General features: G+C 40.7%; 1 protein-coding gene across 5 annotated transcripts in view; it reads right to left on the reverse strand.

Moving 5' to 3' along the window:
- ELMO1 (engulfment and cell motility 1) overlaps positions 1 to 20,419 on the reverse strand; it is a 565,675-nt gene that overhangs the window by 390,428 nt on the left and 154,828 nt on the right. For all 5 annotated transcript variants that reach the window (XM_079151165.1, XM_079151164.1, XM_079151167.1 and 2 more), the window contains one exon: positions 7,518 to 7,568. In XM_079151165.1, the coding sequence (XP_079007291.1) occupies positions 7,518 to 7,568 (51 nt within the window). The remainder of the gene's footprint in view (positions 1 to 7,517; positions 7,569 to 20,419) is intronic.

Consider the following 20,419-nt stretch of genomic DNA (forward strand, 5'->3'; position numbering starts at 1 on the left):
CCCTCATCGTGTAGTCTGCCAGGAGAAAGTACTCCAGGTGAGTCTCCAACATGACTTCCAAGCAAAATATTATGTCAAACTGTTGGGACATTGTTAATGCAATATATTTCCAGTTAGAACCAGAACTGATATGCATTCTTTTTGTCTCTCTAGTCTATAAACAATCTGGATAGGAAATTTTTATCATACAAAATAAAAGGGAATGAAAGTTTTTATTATTAAAATGTTTGCATTTGCAAGGAAAATTTTTATTTTGGACATCATATACTATAGGACACTTTGTATTCAATTTTACTTGGCCTCTACTCAGACAAAATCTTTATAATTATCGATTTGAAAGCATTGCCAAACCTCAAAATCCTCAACTACTAATTTATTGACTACTTCTGGAAAGCTTACTCTGAGCCAGGAACCATTCTGTACATTTGGGATACCCCAACAGAAAAGACAACCAAATTTCTTGCCTTCCTGGGGCTTACCCACCTTAGGGTGGGAGGTGGACACTTTTTTAAATTAGGAATAAGAAATTAATGCAATATTGCTATGTTTCATTGCAAAATCTAAAACAGAGGGAAGTGATAGTGCCTGGTGGCTTCTTTAGGTGGGTGGTTTTCAGGGACACGTTATCTAAGGAAGTAGCATTCATGCAGTGATCTCATGGACAAAGAGCCAAGCACACTGGGGAGGGGAAGTATCCTGGGCAGTAGGAATGATCAGCACAGATCTCTTCAGGTAAAACAAGCCTGGCACGTCTGGAGGGACAGAGGACCACTGTGTGTGGAGTTGGTGGGCAAGGGGCAGAGTAGAGGAAGAAGAGGATGGAGAAGTGACAAGGAAAGGTGTTCTAGAGTGTTCTGAAGCGTGCAAAGATAAGGGAATTCCTTCTGAGTAGTGATGTGTTTCCCTGCATGCAGGGATGCATTTAAATGTCTGCAACAGATATCTGGAACACTAAGTAGGATCACCTAAAACAGTATTTATATCCAATACTAGAAGCCCCTGTTCAATAGAACAATGGTGAAACACTCAGGACAGAGGATGAAATAAATGGAATTAAAATTCAAACTTTCAGAGAATGTAAGATACCATGGGCACAGCCTCATGACAGAATGATAGGAAAAGGACCAGGATGCAAATATATTTTAGTATTTGTGAAGGTAAGGGTGTATGTGTGCAAGCCTGTATGGATCAATTAGAATCTAGACTCCAGGACAGGAAACTTGTTAGATTTGCTCAACACTATATCCCCAGCATCTAAAACAGTAAGTGCCTGGCACTTACTAGGGATTTAAAGAAAAGTTGTGAAATGAATGAATAAGTAAATGAATACATATTCATGTATGCCCACATATACTCATGTATTTGCATACAAATAGTCAAAGAAGGCAAATCAAGATGACTTATGCTTATTGATGAATCATAAAATTTTCTTTGTAGCAAGCTTAATTTTTTTCCATAATCTTAAAATTTCTTTCCCATAAAGATTCTGTGCTATTTTTATATTTGAGAGGAACTAAACATTACTAAAACATCAGGTGGCAGCCAGTTGCAGTGGTGCACTCCTGTAATCTCAGCTACTTGGGGGAGGAGGCAATATCACAAGTTTGAGGCCAGTCTCAAACTTAGCAAGACCCCATCTCAAAGTAAAAAACAAAAAGGGTTATGAGTGTAGCTCAGTGAAAAAGAGCCCCTTGGTTCAGTCCCCAGTACCAGAAAAAATAAATAAATAAAATGATTATTATTTCTGATTTTTTTTCAACTGATCAGCACAGAAAGAAAAGCGTCTTAAAGCGGTGTGAGTGACCCTATCCCATAGTAAGTTTTCTGGTATTGTTCTAAGGACAGAAAACAAGTATCACTTAGGGTCACTCAAACAGTGGGAGATGGCTGCTTCCTTTTCAGGAAGGGGAACTGTTCTGGGCCACGGTCCAGGGAGAAGCACCCCACAGGGGATCAGTAGTGGCCACAGGAAGGGGTACTTTTGTGAGGGTTCTGAATACTTAACCACCTCTGTTCTTCAAGGGACTAGTAAAAATCACCCCCAGGAACTTCTAGCATGAGCCTGAGTCCATCATAACCTTTAAAAAGTGACTTTAAAGTCCCTAAGTTCAAGTTTCTCAGATATTTTCAAATATGCACCCGATATTGACCAGCAATCCTATTGCACTTTCCTAGAATGTTTGTAAAAGATTCCTTCAAATCTTTCCTTCTCTCCATCAGCCTCCCCTAGCTCCTGCCCCTGCCCCCACCTTGCCCTGCCAGCTCACATTTCATTGAGGAAATCAGAGCAAGCAGCCAGGAGCTCCCACTTCTAAGAGCACCTGCCTCTGGGTGCTTCCCTCACCCTCTGCCTCTTTCAGATACTAAGCACCAAGCGGCCCATTTCCTGCCAGAGATCAGCCCGTCCCCTGGGCTGCGAAATCCTCCTCCTCTTGCTTTCCCAAGCATTCTACTTCAAAAATTATCCCTCTTGCTTCTGTATCATTGGGTTCTCTCTCTGCGGTTGATCACTTCCAGCTGCAAAACTCTCCAATAGCTCTTGTCTTACAAAACAAACAAAAACATACACACATCCATCCATTCAGTTCCCCTTCCGCTGCCCCTCATTTCAATGCTCAGAAAATGCTGTGCAGTAAGGAGGGGCTCGAAGTCCTGCCTCCACTCCTCTCCACTTCCTCCCTCTCCAATGAGGCCTCCACACCCAGCCCTACAGGCAGCGTCTCCAGGATACCATCAATACCCAAGATGGCAGGTCTGTGGGTTTCTTCCCCTCATCTAGTCTTCCTCATCAGCTCTGCAGTTTTCCACACACCTAAGTACATCCTCCTCCCTGAAACACAGTGTCTTCACTTCCTGCTGTGGCCAACTTCCTCTAAACTTGACAGTATCCCCAGGGCTCTATGCTGAGCCCACTCCCCCACCTTCCCTGTGGTGCCTCCTCTAGCCCACAGCTTCAAAGAACATTGGCATGCTTGTGACTGGCACACCTGACTCTCTCCAGGCTGCTCAACGTGGCACATACGGGAACTCCCTAGCTGACATGTCCTCACAGACACAGAACAAGCATCTCAAATTCTTTATCTTTGCGCTCTCAAACCTTCTATTCTAGGAAACAGCATACTGTTTAGCAAAATGTCAGGAGCATCCTGCCATCTTTCCTCAAGGCCATATCATGATGCCCTGGTGCTTCACTCTTTCAAACACCCCTTCCAACTCTCCTCATCCCGACAAGGTAGGAGGCCCAGGCCATCTGCCTGGACCACTGTCAGAAATTCCCAACATGTCCTTTTGCTGCCCCTACAATCTGTTCTTGGGCAGCAGCCTTCACTGGCTTCTTCTTCCTGAGTTAGGCTTTCTAGAGCAATGGCAAGAAATAGAATGTAAGCCATTTTATAGCCTTTTATAGTTTCTCAAGCCAGTAGAGAAAAAAATTGAAAGGTAATAAACTGCTAATGGTCTTATTGTTAAAAATCTCTGAGAACCTGAATCCACAGGGCGACTGAGATAATACCATTGTTCTTATCAACAGAGGAACTAGCCCCAAAAATTCCTGTGACAGGCACTCTGACCTAGATAATTCTCTTACTGGTTCCCCAAACAGGAGGGAGCAGACAGGGAGGATTAGGCTTGGAGCTGAGAAAGCAACAGAAAGTTACTTAATGAGCAGCTGGTTCTATGTCCACAGGGGCCAAGACGAGGAATAATAGGCAAGAAGAATTCAGTTCGTTTACTTCTGAGGCACTTCAGAAAAATCTTAGTTTGGAATACTGAAATAGGCTGTGCCAATTTATACCCTAACTCCACGGCCGCTTTTCCTCACGCCTTGATTACTTTAGAATGTAGATTTTCATCTCTTTTAAGACAGGAGTTGAGTTTTTTTCTTTTACATGTATATTTACCACCTGTCTTTGGGGGCAATTTCCTTATCCATTCATAAAGGATCCAACAAATTAAGGAATTAGTCCTCTATCATGCGTATTGCCTTTTTTTTTTTAACTTTGTGTCAGGATTTCATTCCAATCATAAAGGTTTTGGAGGGCTTTTTTTTTTTAATTTTTTGGTAGTCAAATTTATTGATTTTTTTTTTATGACTTCTGGGCTTCAGGTCCTACTTAGAGAGGTTCTCTCCACTTCAAACCCACAAATAGATTCATTGTAAGGACTTTTAAAAACAAAAATTTCAGAAAGTGAAAGCAATATTCTGGTAATAGGAACAGTAGTCAAAACCTATTTTAAAATATGCCTCACATAGCATGGCCTCAGATTTGACTTCCGTAGTTATGATCACAGCAGGGAGACACGGACCCAGCTCAACTGCCCAGTTCGAAGCTCCCCATCCCTGAACCGCTTGAAGCCTACACATTCTACAGATGTGTTTCTGGATATGTGTTTATGATACCGTGGAGACAGATAAAGAGAGGATGCCAGAAAGATACGTGCTGAAGAAGGTCATTCAAGGGGTTGGCCAGGGCAGCAGAGGATGGTCAGCCAGATGGTCAGCCAAGTGCAAGGCCTTTCACAGGAAAAATAGTACAAGTCATTTGTTTAGATCTTTTTGTATTAACACTCTACTTCCTTAAGAAAAAAACTACTCTGTGATAGAGTGACCAAAAAAACAACAAAACAAAACAAAAACTAATTCATCAATCAAAACCAAGACCACTTTTTGCCAAAGTGGAGATAAAACTCAGCACTGCTGCACTTTGCCTAAGAATAGAGCTTGTACATCTGAGTGTGTGTGTGTGTGTGTGTGTGTGTGTGTGTGTCTGTGTGTGCACATGTGTTTGCATGTGTATGTTCTTATCTAAGTGCAGGAACAGTTCAACTGGGGTAGATATAAGAATTTTAAAAACTAGTATAATCCACATCTGCTGGGTTCTTTATGATACTCTAATACTTCCTAACAAATTTGAAGACAGTTTTTTAAAATATATTTTTAGCGTATATGTAAAAACTGAAAGAGCATTTGTGACCTGTACTTTGCACATGATTATACACAAAATAATAATAAAAAAAAATCTACTAGTAACACATTAAGTTTACAGAATCCAAGCACCTTGCTATAGAGTAATTCCCAGTTCTAGACTCTATGACTACAGCCAACCCACAAGGCAACTGGTCTAAGTGCAGAATTCTGGTCCCCATTCTTAGACATCCTAACTCAGCCTTCCTGTCAAGGACCAGATATGAGCATTTTTAAGTTTCACCACTGATCCAAGTTTGGGGCTATTGCCCTAGGAAATGTAAACCAGTCTTGTATAGATAGATTCCCATTGTTAGGTAGTACTTAATAATCAGCAGTGAAACACAAAATCAATAATGAAGCAGGGTCATGAGTTTCTCTGAATTGCCTTTAATGAATAATTTAGTAACTTGTAGAAAAACAACAGAGGATAAACAGGTGGAAACAAAGGGAGTCAATGAAGAAATATATCAAGAAGGAAAGATCAAGGGGGCTAACTCTATTCGGATCACTGTACACTTAGGATTTATGGTCATAGGTTTCTCAATGTATTTCAGAAGGAAACTTAGTAGCATTGAACAAAGACAAGGTTTATTGGGTCATTGGCCCAGCACCTGCCTTAACATAGAATGGATGGGTAGATGACCCCCATCATCACCATGGGATGGTCACCATCATGGTTCCAGAAAGGACCAATGAGGGTTCAAAATTCCTCCACCCTATGTAAAGGAGGACTTAAACACAGGATTAGTGAAGACTGCAGAAGGTGGACCCCTGTTCTCATGGCAAACATAAAACACTAATAAACTTAAAAGTGGAATTAAGTTTCCTTTGTCTTTCTCTGCAGAGACAGCCCACCCTCTTTCTCTCCTGAGAGTGTTCTTTGGTGTCACTTATAATAAAATTCTCTTCCTTGGCTTTTTATGTCTGACTTTAAATTTTATTTTGTTAGGACACAAAAACGAAGGCTTGGAGCCTTGGCTCCCCATGCTCCTGCGATATCATCCTGTAAAACAGCACCTTGCACACTGGCTTTCACATCAGTCCATGCACTGAGAGGGGAGTAAGGATTGCCCTCTTCAGAACACCAATTCCACCATTCCCGATGACAAGTTATGCCATGGTCTTAATATGTTCACTTTAGGGACACTGAAAACTTCACCCAACCATAAACTTCCTTCCAAGAGCAACTTAAATTGTGGAGACTTGGTTCATGAACCCACTGCAGTAACAAAGAGAATTCTCTTGTTCTTTGGCTTTGAGAAGGCCTACCTGAAAAGCTGAGTTTTTCTGATACTAAGATGAAATAAAAGACAAGGTGTACTCCTGCTGCCTGGCAAGCAAATGGGTAATTTTGGATATATAGGGACTACAAAAACTAAATAAAACAATTGTCTCTAAGGGTCAAGGTAACATTAACTCGTGCTGACTCAAGAAATTGAACAAAAATGGCTCAGGTCTCATTATGTAGCCATTGAAAAATACAGACAAACTATAATTTCCATTAATTGGCAGAGGCATCAGAAGGCAGTTCCACCAGCTCCAGGAGTGCAGTCCATTGAGCTCATCATGATGCTGAGATTCAGGATGTTCTGGGGTAAAAAGTTTAAGAGTTTTTAAGCCTCTCTAATGTAATTTTCAACAAGAAGAATTTGTGGTGGTTACAGTACCCACAGTCTAATTCCAGCCAGATGCTTTTCCCAATTTTTAAATTTATTTTTAGCCTACCACATGGCTTCAGTGGAAACTGAAAACGATAGTTAGACACAGTTTTCATCACATACACAGTGAAAATAGTAACACTTTGTGTGTTTTGTGTAGATTATTTTTTTAGGAAAGCCATAAAATGCACTGTGAAATAATGTAGTTTAAATATGCTGATGTTACTACCCAGAGTCTACAAGGAAGTCAGAAAGATCAAGATAAGTGACACAATCAGCTACCATCATCTAAATACACTGCATCATCTAAATACACTGCAGCATCTTATTTAGCATCTTTTATTCAGAGACTTTCAAGTGTTTTATATAGAATCAGCTGTCAATGGAACAGCATATGTGGCTTGAACTGAATTTTTATGAATTGTCACAAGAACTGACCAAAGCTGGAAAATGCTTAAATTCTCTTAAATATATCCACCTCTCTCACACACACCCAACACATACACATATGCATACAAACACACATGCACACCCTCTGACTCTCAAGGGAATTAACAGGCTTTGGTTTGGTTTTGCTTGTGAACAAATGGATGAAACCAATCAGAACAGCTCAGTTATTCCATCGATCATATGAGAACTGTTGAGATGACCCAGAAGCTCAAACTTCAAGGCTTCACAATGGATTACTTCCTCTTACCCTGGAAAGAAGTCTTCCTCCGCTACAGTGGGAAGTACGGAAAGAGCATTCCTGCCAATTCAGAATCTGCATGTGAAGACTTTCCAGAGCCCTTCTGTTATGCACTAAAGTCACCCTCCAAAATCAGTACCCACAACTCAAAAACAACTGGAAGGCAAAGAGTGTACTAGTAAGTGATGAACTAAGATCGACTTACTGGAGATGTAGTTAATCGGAGGATAGTGCCATTCTTTATTTCATTGCGATTCTGGAAAAGAAAAAAAAAGACAGCCTTGATCAATATTCAAATTAGAAGCTTGGTAAAGAAGAAACAAAGTCAAATATAAGCTGGTATACACACTAGAAAATAAAGATTTTGGGGGTTTTTGTTTTTGTTTTGTTTTTTATTTTTGGTACTGAAATTGAACCCAGGGGTGCTTAACAACTTTGCCACATCCCCAGCCCTTTTTTATTTTTTATTTTAAGACAGGGTCTCGCTAAGTTGCTTTAGGACCTCTCTAAGTTGCTGAGACTGTATTTGAACTTACAATCTTCCTGCCTCAGTCTCCTGAGTCACTGGGAATCCAGGCATGCACCACCATGCCTGGCAATAATAAGCTTTTTTTACCCTTCACTTTATTCTCACATCAGTAATTTTTAATTATTTTTACAAATTATTTAATTTTTAATTATTTTTAAAAATTCTTAATTTTTAATTAAGAATTTTAACCAGGGTTCCAGATGTGTTAACTTTATGTCAAGTCACATGACATTCAGAATAGAGTAAGTGAATACAAACCTAAAGAACAGGAAAATAGGGGACTCAAGAACAGCAAACAAAAAATAAATAATTTTAAAAGTTTCTTCAGGGAATATGATCTAGCAATCCACTCCTATATCTATACCTGAAAGTACTAAAAACACTTATCCACACAAAAACTTGTACACTAATGTTCATAGAAACACTATTCATAATAATCTATACATGGAAACAACCGGCAAGTCCATCAACTGGTGAAGAGATAAATAAGATCGATCTATCCAGTCAATCGGAAATTATTAGGTCATGAAAAGAAATGAAATATCGATACAGGCTATAACATGGATGAACCCTGAAAACAATAAACTTAAAAAGCTAGTCACGAAAAGACACATTTTGTATGATTTCATTTATAGGAAATGTCCAGAACTGGCAAATCCACAGAAAGAGGAAACAGATTATGAATGCCAGGGGCTAGGGAGAGGGGGAACCTCAGAGAGTCACTGCTAATGGGTACAGAATTTCTTTCCAGGGTGATGAAAATGTTCTGATATTAATTGTATGATAGTTGTACAATTCCATGAATATACTAAAAACTGCCAAATTAAACAAATTTAAAAAGTGCCATTTGACCCAGCCATCCCACTCCTTGGCCTATACCCAAAGGACTTAAAATCAGCATATTACAGTGATAAGCCACATCAATGTTCATAGCAGCTCAATTCAGCTAAACTAAGGAACCAACCTAGATGCTCTTCAGCAGATAAATGGATAAATAAAATGTGAGATATATACACAATGGAATATTCCTCAACCTTAAAAAAGAATGAAATTATGGCATTTGTTGGTAAATGGATGGAACTGGAGAATATCATGTTAAGCAAAATAAGATAATCCCAAAAAACCAACGGCCCAATGTTTTCTCTGACATTCAGATGCTAACTCACAATAAGGATGAGAGAGCAAGGGAAGAATAGAGTTACTTTAGATTAGGTAGAGGGGAGTGAAGGGAGGGTAGTGATTAAGGGGGTAGGAGGATAGTAGAATAAATCAGACATTATTACCCTATGTGCCTATATGACTGCATGACCAATGGAATTCTACATCATGTATAAGCAGAAAAATGAGAAACTGTACTCCATTTATGGATCATATATCATTGTGCATTCTATTGTCATGTATAACTAATTAAAACAAATTTAAAAATTTTATAAGTGTTGGTACATTAAGTATATCTCAGTAAAGCTTTAAACTGTTAAAGTTTAGAAGCTTAGTTTGTTAACTTTGGCTGGTTCCCTTCTGCATCCCAAGCCAGTCTGCCTGCAGTTGTCAACTAAATCCCTGGTGAGCTTGTTGAAGCCAGCACTCAGCATCTTCAGCACTAAAAGCAGAATTACACTGGCGCTTTCTTCTGCACCATGCTCAGTTTCCAGGAAATGACCTGCCAAGACCCAACCTGGCTGCATCCCCCACAAGAATCCTGAGGCCAGGAGGTTAACAGAGGAGCCTTAAGGATGCTCTCCTGCATCAAGACGAGACACAAGCTGGAATTTGCTCAGGAAGCATCAGGCACAGAGGTGGTAGGAAATTAATGGAGATGTCAAAGGCACGTGGATCCTGTTTCCTTTGCCAATTCTGACTACTTACTGACAATAAATTTTTACTTCCTGTTACTGGGGGTTGAATCCCAGTGGTGCTCTACCACTGAGTTCCATCCTCAGCCCTTATTATTGTTTAAATTGAGACAGAAGCCCTGTAAATCACTGAGCCTGGCCTTGAACTTGAAATCCTCCTTCCTCAGCTTCCAGAGTACTTGGGATTACAGGCATGAGCGACAGGGTCCAGCTGGATAATGAATTTTCTAAAAAGAACTACCTGAAAGGGGGCAGCCTTCAGGTCAGTAATCCCTCCCAGAGAAAACTACATCGGGAGGTTTCACACCAAGTGCAGGTGGGACCGAAACCCAGCACTGCTGGATGAAAACCCAATTTGGACTGCAATCTAAGGCATCCCTGACACAAGAGCCACCTCTGAGTGAGCCTGCACCTTAATTACCTGAAGTGTGCTGGTCCCTCTGCAAGGAGGCTCAGGATGGCAGAATGAATTCAGGTCATTTGTAAAATCTTTTCCACTCTAAAATTCTATGACTCTAAGAGAACTTTAGAGGAAGATTGCAAACATTAATTAAGGCGAATTAGGGAAGATATATATATGTGTCTATAGATATATAGATAGATAGATATTATATATCTCACATTCTTCCCTGCTCAGCTTCTAAACATACAGAAATCCAGGAGTCAGAAGATAGAGAACTGAAATAGCCTTATGATTAGTGATTACAGAGAAGTCTGGAAACCTGCAGTCGAGCAAAATGAGCCCTCAGGTTTGTTTTGCCTGGTTAGGAAAGTCAAGGCGAGTTCTTTCCCAAGAGGCAGAAGGGAGAAGTGTACTTCCCCCCTAATTTTCTAAACAGATAGCAAAGAAGGCCAGGAGATAATTTAGAGATAATCTCTCGTCTTGGAAATCTGGAGTGGAGAATGAGGCATTCCTGATAACAGCATTAGGCTAATCATTTCTTGAAAGGCACTGGGCTGAGGTTTCTTGTTTTTAGTGCTTATTTAACCACCATAATAACTCCAGGCCTATTTTAAAGACCCAAAACCAAAGCTTCTGAGTTATTTATTCCTCCAACATCATGCACGAGACCAGGAGGGCTCTGACCCAGGTCCCCAGAAGCTGTGCTCTATCCACCTGGAGAAGGAAAGAAGATTCAAATCTTGTCTGTATCCTTATGGGGCAATAGTCAGTAAATGTTCTTGAAAGGGAAGAAATAAAAATGGAGTTTATGAATGCTCTGCAGATTTCCATGGCTTCCCTGCCAAGTCCAGGAGTACATACAGGGTCCTGGAAAGGAGCAGGACAGGGTGGAATCAAGCAGGTACATTCAGGCTCCCACAAGAGACTCCTGTTATACTGACTCCTTGCTTCCTGGAACCCAACCAAGAATGCTTTGAAGAAAGGACCTTCAGGATTATTTGTTTGCTTAAAATCAAAGCAGGATATTTATACTAAAGGAAAGGAGAAGGCATTCAACGAGATACAACAAAATATATCTGGGTACAAAACAAAAGCAGAGACAACTGCAATCTAAATGCAAAAGTATGTGACCATGGAAACTAGACTTGCTGGAGTTCTCTTTGAAATGGTTAATTGAATTCTTTGGGGTGATTCATGTTTAAATGCCTACAACACTATTTCTACATTTGTGTCATTCTTATTTCATACTGTTTTATTTCCAACACTGACTTAAAATCTTCTCAAGTCAGGGATTCCCATGTTGCATTCCTCTGGGTGAATATCGCCTCCATATTAATGCTGAAGTAGTTATAATCAGTCCTAATAAACAAGCCTAAATTCCAAAAATAAAAATAAAATAAAAGCAAGCCTGGCATGTTGGCATGCTTCTGTATTCCCAGCAACTTGGGAGGAGGATTGTGAGTTTGAGGCCAGCCTCATCAATTTAGTGAGACCCTCAGCAATTTAGCAAGACCCTGTTTCAAAATAAAACATAAAAAGGGCCAGGAATGTAGCTCAGTGGTAAAGCACCCCAGGTTCAATCCCAAGTACCAAAATTCACAAAAATAAATAAAACCAAAGCATATTAAAACCACTGATTGGCAGAGCTTTCTGCCTCAAAGCAGCTGGGTAGACTCAGTATAAGCTACTTAACTGATCTGACTTATTGTTTCCTCCTCCCTAAACTGGAGTGAATAATTCATTGTTTAAAGAGTGCAGAAGGAACAAGAGGTGCTGTATGTGCGGGGTCTGGTCTGGGACTGGCTGAGAATAGCAGTGACTTCTGCTCTTCCAGAGGGAGTGGCTCTCCTCCCCTGGCTAGGCCTTCTGGCTCAGCAGTCCAGTCACCTTCTCTTCCTTCCTCAACCAACATTTTAAAATCAGTGCTTTGTATTCTGAATAAAAAGAGATTTACAGAAGAGTTACTTTTTTTTAATCTTATATTTTTATTTAGAAAGAGTTAAGTTTCAGGTTCTGCAAGAATGTAAACCAAACTCAGAAAGGCAATGGCGGGCCCTGCTTTGGAGACTGGGCCCTAGTGGAAAGTAAAGGGGATGGAACCTCTTCGTGTGCCAATGACACACACTCACTCTGTAAGGAAGGACTTCCTGGGAATGCAAACCTTTTTAACCAAGGAAAAAGTTCCCTGATGTTCTGATTTCATGAAGCCCACCTAAGCAGCTCAGAGCCTGAGTAAGGGTGATGTGACCGACAGGACTGGACAAACAAGTTACTTTTATCTAGAGACCTGGGACAGGAGGCACAGCTCCTCTCTGTCCCACCTTCCACTTGTGGAAAACAGGATCGTGCCTACTTCCTGAGGTCATTATGAGGACCCAGGATAATCCATTTAGAGTGCTCAGAACAGTACAAATGTGCTCAGAAAAAGTTAGCTGTTTGTTATTAAGTGCCAAAATAACATCCCCAATGTGTACTGCTGTACCTTTATGCGTTTTCTACTAGTCCTTGCATGTCTTCTGTTAAAAAAAAAAAATTGTGTGATCTATGTTATGTTAAGGCCAGTAGCACACATCCAGCAGAATAATAAATATTAACAAATGTTTGCCTCTTCTGTAAGCAGAACAGCATGGCTAGGGAGGAATTGTGTCTCAGAGTTGCCTCACATCAGAAGCTGGGCACCTGTCACTCATTCTTTCATCCCACTCAGCCTTCCACATCTGTTTCAAAGGAGCACTCCTTGATGCAGTCCTCCAAGTATTCAGTAAGTGCTCGTGTGTGTGTGTATGTGTGTGTGTGTGTGTGTTTGTATTTATCTGTCTTCTTCATTGGCCATCTTCCTCCATCCCCAGAATGTCATCTCCATGAGAATGGACAATATATCACTACTGTATCACTTTGAACCAAGAACAGAGTTTGTATGGCCTGGCATTTGGTCAGCATTCAGTAAACATTTGTTGACTAAATGCCCTCATCTACTACATGCTAGACCACAGATGAAGCACTGGGTCAAATACAAAATGAAATAAGACTAATTCTTGCTCCCTAGAAATTTAATAAAGAGAGCATGACATAATAATTATACACGTACTATGAAAAAGTCAAGGGTAAAATACTATGGGGGTGACCAGCAGAGCTTCCATGCAAATGTGTGATGGGGAGAGGGAAAGTGGGGGGAAACTGAATAAATACTTTCAGTGCAGGTAACATTCGAGAAGACCCTCTTGGCCTAAGTGGAATTTCCTAGGGAAGAGGAGAAAACATGACATCCAAAGTTCTAAGGCATGAGAAGCCATCTTCACAGAACAGAGGGAAGTCCCGTGCCATCACTTAGAACCCAGGATGAGTGAAGAATGAGAAGATGCAACATAAGACAGGTGACTGACCTTCAGCCATTTAAAAAAGGAGTACAGAAGTAAATTGGGGTGCAATTCTACCCTTGATGTGGTGTTAGTTAATTTTTCTTTTGGAGAAGCCAGTTTGGCAATATGGTGGCCATATCCATCCATAGTAATAAGGGGAATTGCAAGGTCCCTGCTTTCAGAACAACAGTGTCATGGCTTGCTTCATTCAGGAGTCCAGAGCATCTGGGTTGAGAATAAGACACCATCTACCTCAGCCTCATGCTCAGTTGGATACTGAGACCCAAACCTTATTGTCTACAAAAACAGCACTATGTGCACTTCCTCTGACTTTGGTAGCATAACTTTATTCTTCCAGGCCTCTGCTGCTTAGGCAAATGCTACAACTGATCACTGCAGAAACTTCCTGAAACACCCAGAAACTCTTAAATGGAAAATATCAACTGTTTTTACCCCAAGATTGTTTTAATCCCTCACCTCAAAATTCTCTGCTGTTTCCTAGACTCTAATATCATGATCCACACATACTTTGAAAGACCCATGTAAATCAAATTTCTAATTCTCCAACCTTCTTTGATGGCCTTTCTTTCTCGTTCTTTGTTTTGTTTATCTGTCTGATGATATGTCAACTTGACTAGGCTAACAGCAGTCCCAAGTTATTTGAACAAACACTGGTCTAGATGTTGCTATGAAGGTATTTTGCAGATGTAACTAAGTTTATGCTTAGCAGATTTTTACAAGAACATGCCTAGATCATCTAGGTGCGTCAGATTCAAAAAGTTGAAAGTACTTAAAAACAGGCGGCAGGTTCCTTGAAGAAGAGAACATTCTGCCTGTAGGAAGCAGATTTTCTCAGTGCCCCAGAGTTCCAGCCTGCTTGATGGATTTAAGATCTTCTTGCCTGGCCTCCACAATCACGAGGCAATTCCTAGCAGTAAACTTCTCACCATATAGCTGCCGTTGGTTCCCCCTCTCTAGTTGAACCCTGACTGACACACCTTTGCCCCCAAATCATACCACAGGTTGGCATGATGGTTCTCTCCCTCCTCAACTGGCTGTGTGGTAACACTCAGGGACCTTGATGTCTTAGGGCTAATCCAAGCAGCTTTCGACTAAGCCAGGGTTGCCTTTCCCAGGGTGGACAAGGAACATCATTAAATGACATATAAAAGTGTAGGGGGTGGCACAGTGGCTGCTGTAATCCCTGCAGTTCGGGAGGCTGAGGCAGGAGGATCGCCAGATCAAAGCTAGCCTCAGCAAAAGTAAGGCACTAAGCAACTCAGTGAGATCCTGTCTCTGAAAAAACTACAAAATAGGGCCAGGGATGTGGCTCAGTGATCGAGTACCCGAGTTCAATCCCTGGTACCAAAAAGAAAAATGTGTGGGTAAGGGAAGAAAACAATGAGTCAATACTATCCTCCTCCTGCAGAGGGAGGGTCTACAAAAATGAAGAATGTATCCATCAACTCACAATGCAAGAGACTGCCATGTGTCCTTTTTTTTGGAAAGTAGTCTTTAATTCTCCAATTCTGGTTATGATCTTGAGACCCCACTTCAGAATCACCAGGGCAGCATTGAAATACAGATTTCTAGGGCTCCCACTCTAGTCACTGAACCAGTGGCCTCGGACACTGTATTTCCACTATGACCTCAAGTAATACTGATGCAAAATGAAGTTTAGAATAACCACAGTCTAACTCTTTGTAAGCACAATAAAGGAGACAATCAAGAATAAAAAGAAAACCTGTGGAATGGTAGAAGATATTTACAAACTATAAATTTGACAAGAGTCTACTCTCCAGAATGCACCAGGAACTAAAAAACTCAGTTGCAGAAAAATGAATAACCCCATTAAAAGTGGGCAATAAACCTAAGTACACACTTCTCAAAAGAAGGCACTCAAATAGAAACAAGCATATGGAAAAACGATCAACATTACTAATCAGATCCGACAAAATACAAATCTAAACCGCAAAGGACACCAGTGGGAACGGTCATCATCAAAAATACCCCGAAGATACCAAGTGCTGGTGAGGATGTGGAAAAAACAGTGTAATCCTTGAACACCACTGGTGGGAATATAAATTAGTAGAGTCATTAGGGAAAAGAATGCAAAGTTTCCTCAAAAAATTAAAAACACAATTACCACATATGATCCAGCAACCCTATGCCTGGGTACATCTCCAAAGGAAATGAAATCAGTATGTTGGAGAAACTTCTGTGCTCATGTGTTTTCTGCAGCATTATTTATGCACAGTAGCTAAATAATGGAAACAACCTAAGTGCCCACTAACTGAGGAATGCATTAAGAAATGGCAGTACACATATACAATGAAATAGTATTAAGTCAAAAAAGAAAGAATGAAACTGATTAGGGGGACAACGTGGATGGAACAGTGAAGCTTACTCCCACATGAAATCTAAAAACGTTGATCTCACAGAGCAGAATGGTGGTTACCAGAGACTGGGGAGTGTGGTGGGCAGGGGGGTACGGGGAGAGGTGATCAATGGGTGCTGTGTTACAATTAGACAGGAATAAGGAACTCTGGTGTGCAATTGCACAGTAGGGTGACTACAGGTAACGATTACATACTGAGCATTTCAGAAGACTAGAAGAACAATTTTGAATGTTTTCACAATAATGTTGCCCTGATTCAAATATCAAATGATTCAAGGAAATATCACATCATATTCCATCAACACGTACAATTTTTATGTCTTTATCAGTTGAAAAACAATAAAGCATAAATTTTAACTTTAAGAAACACTAAACCTTTATAAGATTACTCAGCACATTGGAATTAAGTCTTCTGAATTTCAAGGTAATCAAGTCCGAGGTGAACAAAACTAACGACAGCTCTTCAAAAATGAAGAGGAGAAAAGAAGCAGAAAGAACGATTCTGCCAGGAGATGTCCTGCCTGCACACGATGCCCGAGGAGAATGACAAGTGGCCCGGGGGGGTGCCAGCTAGAGCCTGCCGTCATATTTACTCACGCCGACCGTTCCAGACTGTGCTAGCCCCTGACATTCACAGACATCTCCACGGGACGTCTTTGTGTTTCTTTATAGAACTAGCTCATCCACTCAGCCTCTGTGTGGACTGGATAATAAGACCCTGCAGAAAATGCCACTGTTGTCATAGCTTTCCCTCTGAAATTTATTTTCCTCAGTATGCCAACTTTCTACTTGATCACACAAATTAAGAGTTACCGCCTGAACAAAAATTCAAGTTATGCTCCCATTTCTGTCATTCAGCAAGGACAACAGAAGGTCCATGGGGAAGGGGACATTTGTGATCTCAGGGGTCCGGGCTCATAGTGGGCAGGCAGTTCCGGGTCCTTCTGCTTGGCACAATGTCTTCTCCTCCTCCTCCTTCCTGGCCTATCTCTGTCTCTCCCTCTCCAGATGTGAGGTACATCTCCAGATGTACTGCTACAAAATGATGCAGTTCTTCAGGTTCATTACTTAATGATCACAAGCACTGATTTTGCAGATAAGTCTCATTCCTTCTGTCAGTTATGTGTCCACTGCTTGATCTTCACATCTTCAGGCTAATGAAACAACTGAGGGCAGTATGTGATACGCTGGTTGCTAGGCTACAGAGCAATGCCTCCAGACAGAGGACTCCGGATCTGACATTTAAGGAGGTATGTTAAAAATACCCTAAAATAAAATCTGATCCCCCAAAGAGGTGGGAGTGGGGGAAAGGCTGAGAGGTGAAGAAGAAGCATAGAGGAGAAAAGTTGGCAGACACTTGTAAATATTTTCCATAACTGACATTCTGGTTTTCCCCAGGGTTTGCTCATCATTAGGGATGATGTGCCCACCACCCATTTAGAGCTGTGCCATTTCACCTCCACCCATTTATGGGAACATTTGTGGTTTGACTTTTCTACTCATTTTTTCAGGCTCCTAACTGGATTCCATGCTCAGTTTTCATTTTATATTTTTAATAATTTTACTGTGCACAGTACCCAATGCCAAAAGCTGAAAATAAAGGGAGAATAAGACAGCTCTTAAGAGATGTCTCTTAACTATCTATTTGTGGTCTGCAAACAGAGACGCTGAAGGTAGAAGGCTGTTCCACAATGAATGGTTTGCTCTCTTTCTATCTGTAATAAGATCTGGGTCAGAAGGAGTGGGAGAGGAGGACAGTCAGCTCCCAGAAATCCAGGAGTCTAGCAAGATCCAGTGAGTCTGAGCAGGACATAAGGAGACTGACTGTCCCCTTCAGTGTTTTAATCAAGAACCCCTAGAGATAAAGAATAATATGTTTTTCTGGAGATGAACAAGCTTGCCTTAAAGGAACACTCACCATTCAATGTCCACTATAGCTCAAAAAAGTAAATTAATAAATAAGAGGTCCCTTGTTAGAAGACAGGGGAGATGCTTGCTCCCTTAGCTAATGCCACACAGCAGAAGTAAGCTGAGACCTACTATGTGAGCCTGGTGCCTAGGCCCAGGATCAAAAGTTCAGGATAGAACTTCATTCATGTCCATGTCCCTGTAATAACCCAAGATGAGATGTTATTGACTCTAATTTGTTAAACAGTGATGGGAGGTAATCATTTAGATAAGAGTGTTAGAATTGGAATTGAAGTAAGAACAGGGTAGTCTCTTTGGGCACAGGAGCTGAGGGGGACAATTTTTGCATTCCAGACAGTGTGAGGGCACCATCAAAGGCACAGTGTGAACAATGGGGACGAGATCACATATGAATTCCACCTCTCTCATCACAGGTGTTGTGCTAGAGAACAGTGGAGATGCTGGACCAACAGTGGCCCAGCAGACTGAAAAGTACAGATGACAGGAAGTAAGGAAGCACCAGGTTGGGCCACCTACCTTCCCATGTGACTCTGGGCAAGTCAACATTCTGGTTTCTTTATCAATAGAATGGAGGCAAGGGGCCCAATCCCAAAGGTCAACTCTCCTCTCTTGTCTTACTTTCAATACAATAAACAAGGAGGGAACATTTCAGATTCTTGAGCAAGATTACTGACAGAATGAAGGGAATTGTGAGGGAAATCAATCTGCTGGCTGCAGAGAACTAGCGTGGGAGGGGAAGAAGTTGAAGCGAGTGAGCCAGGGGAATGGAGGACATGAGCCACGCACCTCTGCCTCCCTCACCACTGTGCTTGGCAATCACTAAGTCAGACTATAGGTTCCAACCTTGGAAGTGCTGGCTGTTGGCTCCTCCCAGCCCCAAAGTTATCCATCCTGGAGATAAAACCAAGATCCAAAGCACCAAGAAGTACCAAGTTCTATGGCAAAGATAAGCGCATTTCCTCCCATCAATAGCATAAAAGAGTCTTTTAGATCTTCTAAATATAGACTCATGTTGCAGGAAATGGGGAAGGTTTGAGTTCTTTTTTTCCTATTTGTGTTCCTTTAGGTGAAAGAAACTAATTAGGCAGAGTCTAATTGCTCTGCCTAGAGTTTCAAGGATTACACTGAATAGAAGTGGCGAAAGAGGGCATCCAGTTTTTAGAGGGAATGCTTTCAAGTTTTCTCCATTTCGAATGATGTTGGCCTTGGGTTTAGTATATACTGCTTTTACAATGTTGAAGTATATTCCTGGTATCCCTAGAACTCATAAATGAATTCATCAAGTAACAGGATATAATGTTAACACCCATAAATCAACTGTGTTCCTATACAGCAGTGATGATCAACTGAAAGAGAAATTAGGAGAATGACCCCATTCACAAGAGCCTTGTCAAAATAAGATATTTGGGAATCAATCTAACAAAAGAGGTGAAAGACTTCTACAATGAAAACTACAGAACACTAAAGAAATAAATTGAAGAAGACTTCAGAAGATAGATAGATCTCCCATGTTCTTGGATAGACAGAATTAATATTATCAAAATGGCCAAACTACCAAAAGCAGTATACAGATTTAATGCATTTGCTATTAAAAATCCAATGACGTTCTTCATAGAAATAGAAAAAGCAGTCATGAAATTCATTGGAAACATAAGAAGCCAGAATAGCCAAAGCAATCCTCAGTGAGAAAAGTGAAGCAGGAGGCATCACAATACGAGACCTTATATTATACTACAGAGCTATAGTAACTAAAACGGCATGGTATTGGCACCAAAACAGACATGAATACCAGTGGTACAGGATAGAAGACACAGAGACAAACCCACATAAATACAGTTATCTTATATCAGACAAAGGTGCCAAAAACATGTATTGCAGAACAGATAGTCTCTTCAACAAATGATGCTGGGAAAACTGGAAATACATATGTAGCAAAATGAAATTAGACTCTATCTCTCACTCTCTACAAAACTCAAAGTGGATCAAGGACTTAGGCATTTGATCAGAGACCCTGCACCTACTAGAAGAAAAAGTAGGTCCAACTCTCCACCATCTCGGCTTAGGAGCTGACTTCCTCAACAAGACTCCGAAAGCACAAGAAATAAAATCCGCCAGGGTCCAGCCCTAGCAGTAGTCGGGGGTCCAAGGTGGATGGGAGGCATCAGTGCGGTGAAGAAACAGCACACAGAGACACCAAGTGTTCTGAGGCTGAGTCTGAATCTTTATTGTTCACAGAGTCTTTTTATATGTTTTTTCTTTGGTATTGATTACATCATTTCATGGTTAATATAAGGAAATGTTAAGTAAAAAATCTTTTAGAGTATAATTAACAATCTTATTCAAGAAACATGTTTTTACTATATGACAGCTTAAATAAAAAGAAAAACAGTTCCCAGCAAGGTAGAGGGTACCATGCTCTGTTTAGTTTTAACTTCCCTGAAAGAATACGTCATTAAGTTTCTATAGAAGTCACCCCTTTCAAGAATGCTAATGTTAGTTATTAACAGTGGAATGTTTTTGTTATTACTAACAGAGAATAGAGGAATCAGGTTATAGTTAATATTTATTCTATTTCATCTACTCAATGACGGACTAAAACTCTAACTAGACATAGGAATAATACAAATTGTACTTAT

Source organism: Sciurus vulgaris, assembly GCF_902686455.1.
Source record: "Sciurus vulgaris genome assembly, chromosome: 8".
Lineage (NCBI taxonomy): Eukaryota > Metazoa > Chordata > Mammalia > Rodentia > Sciuridae > Sciurus > Sciurus vulgaris.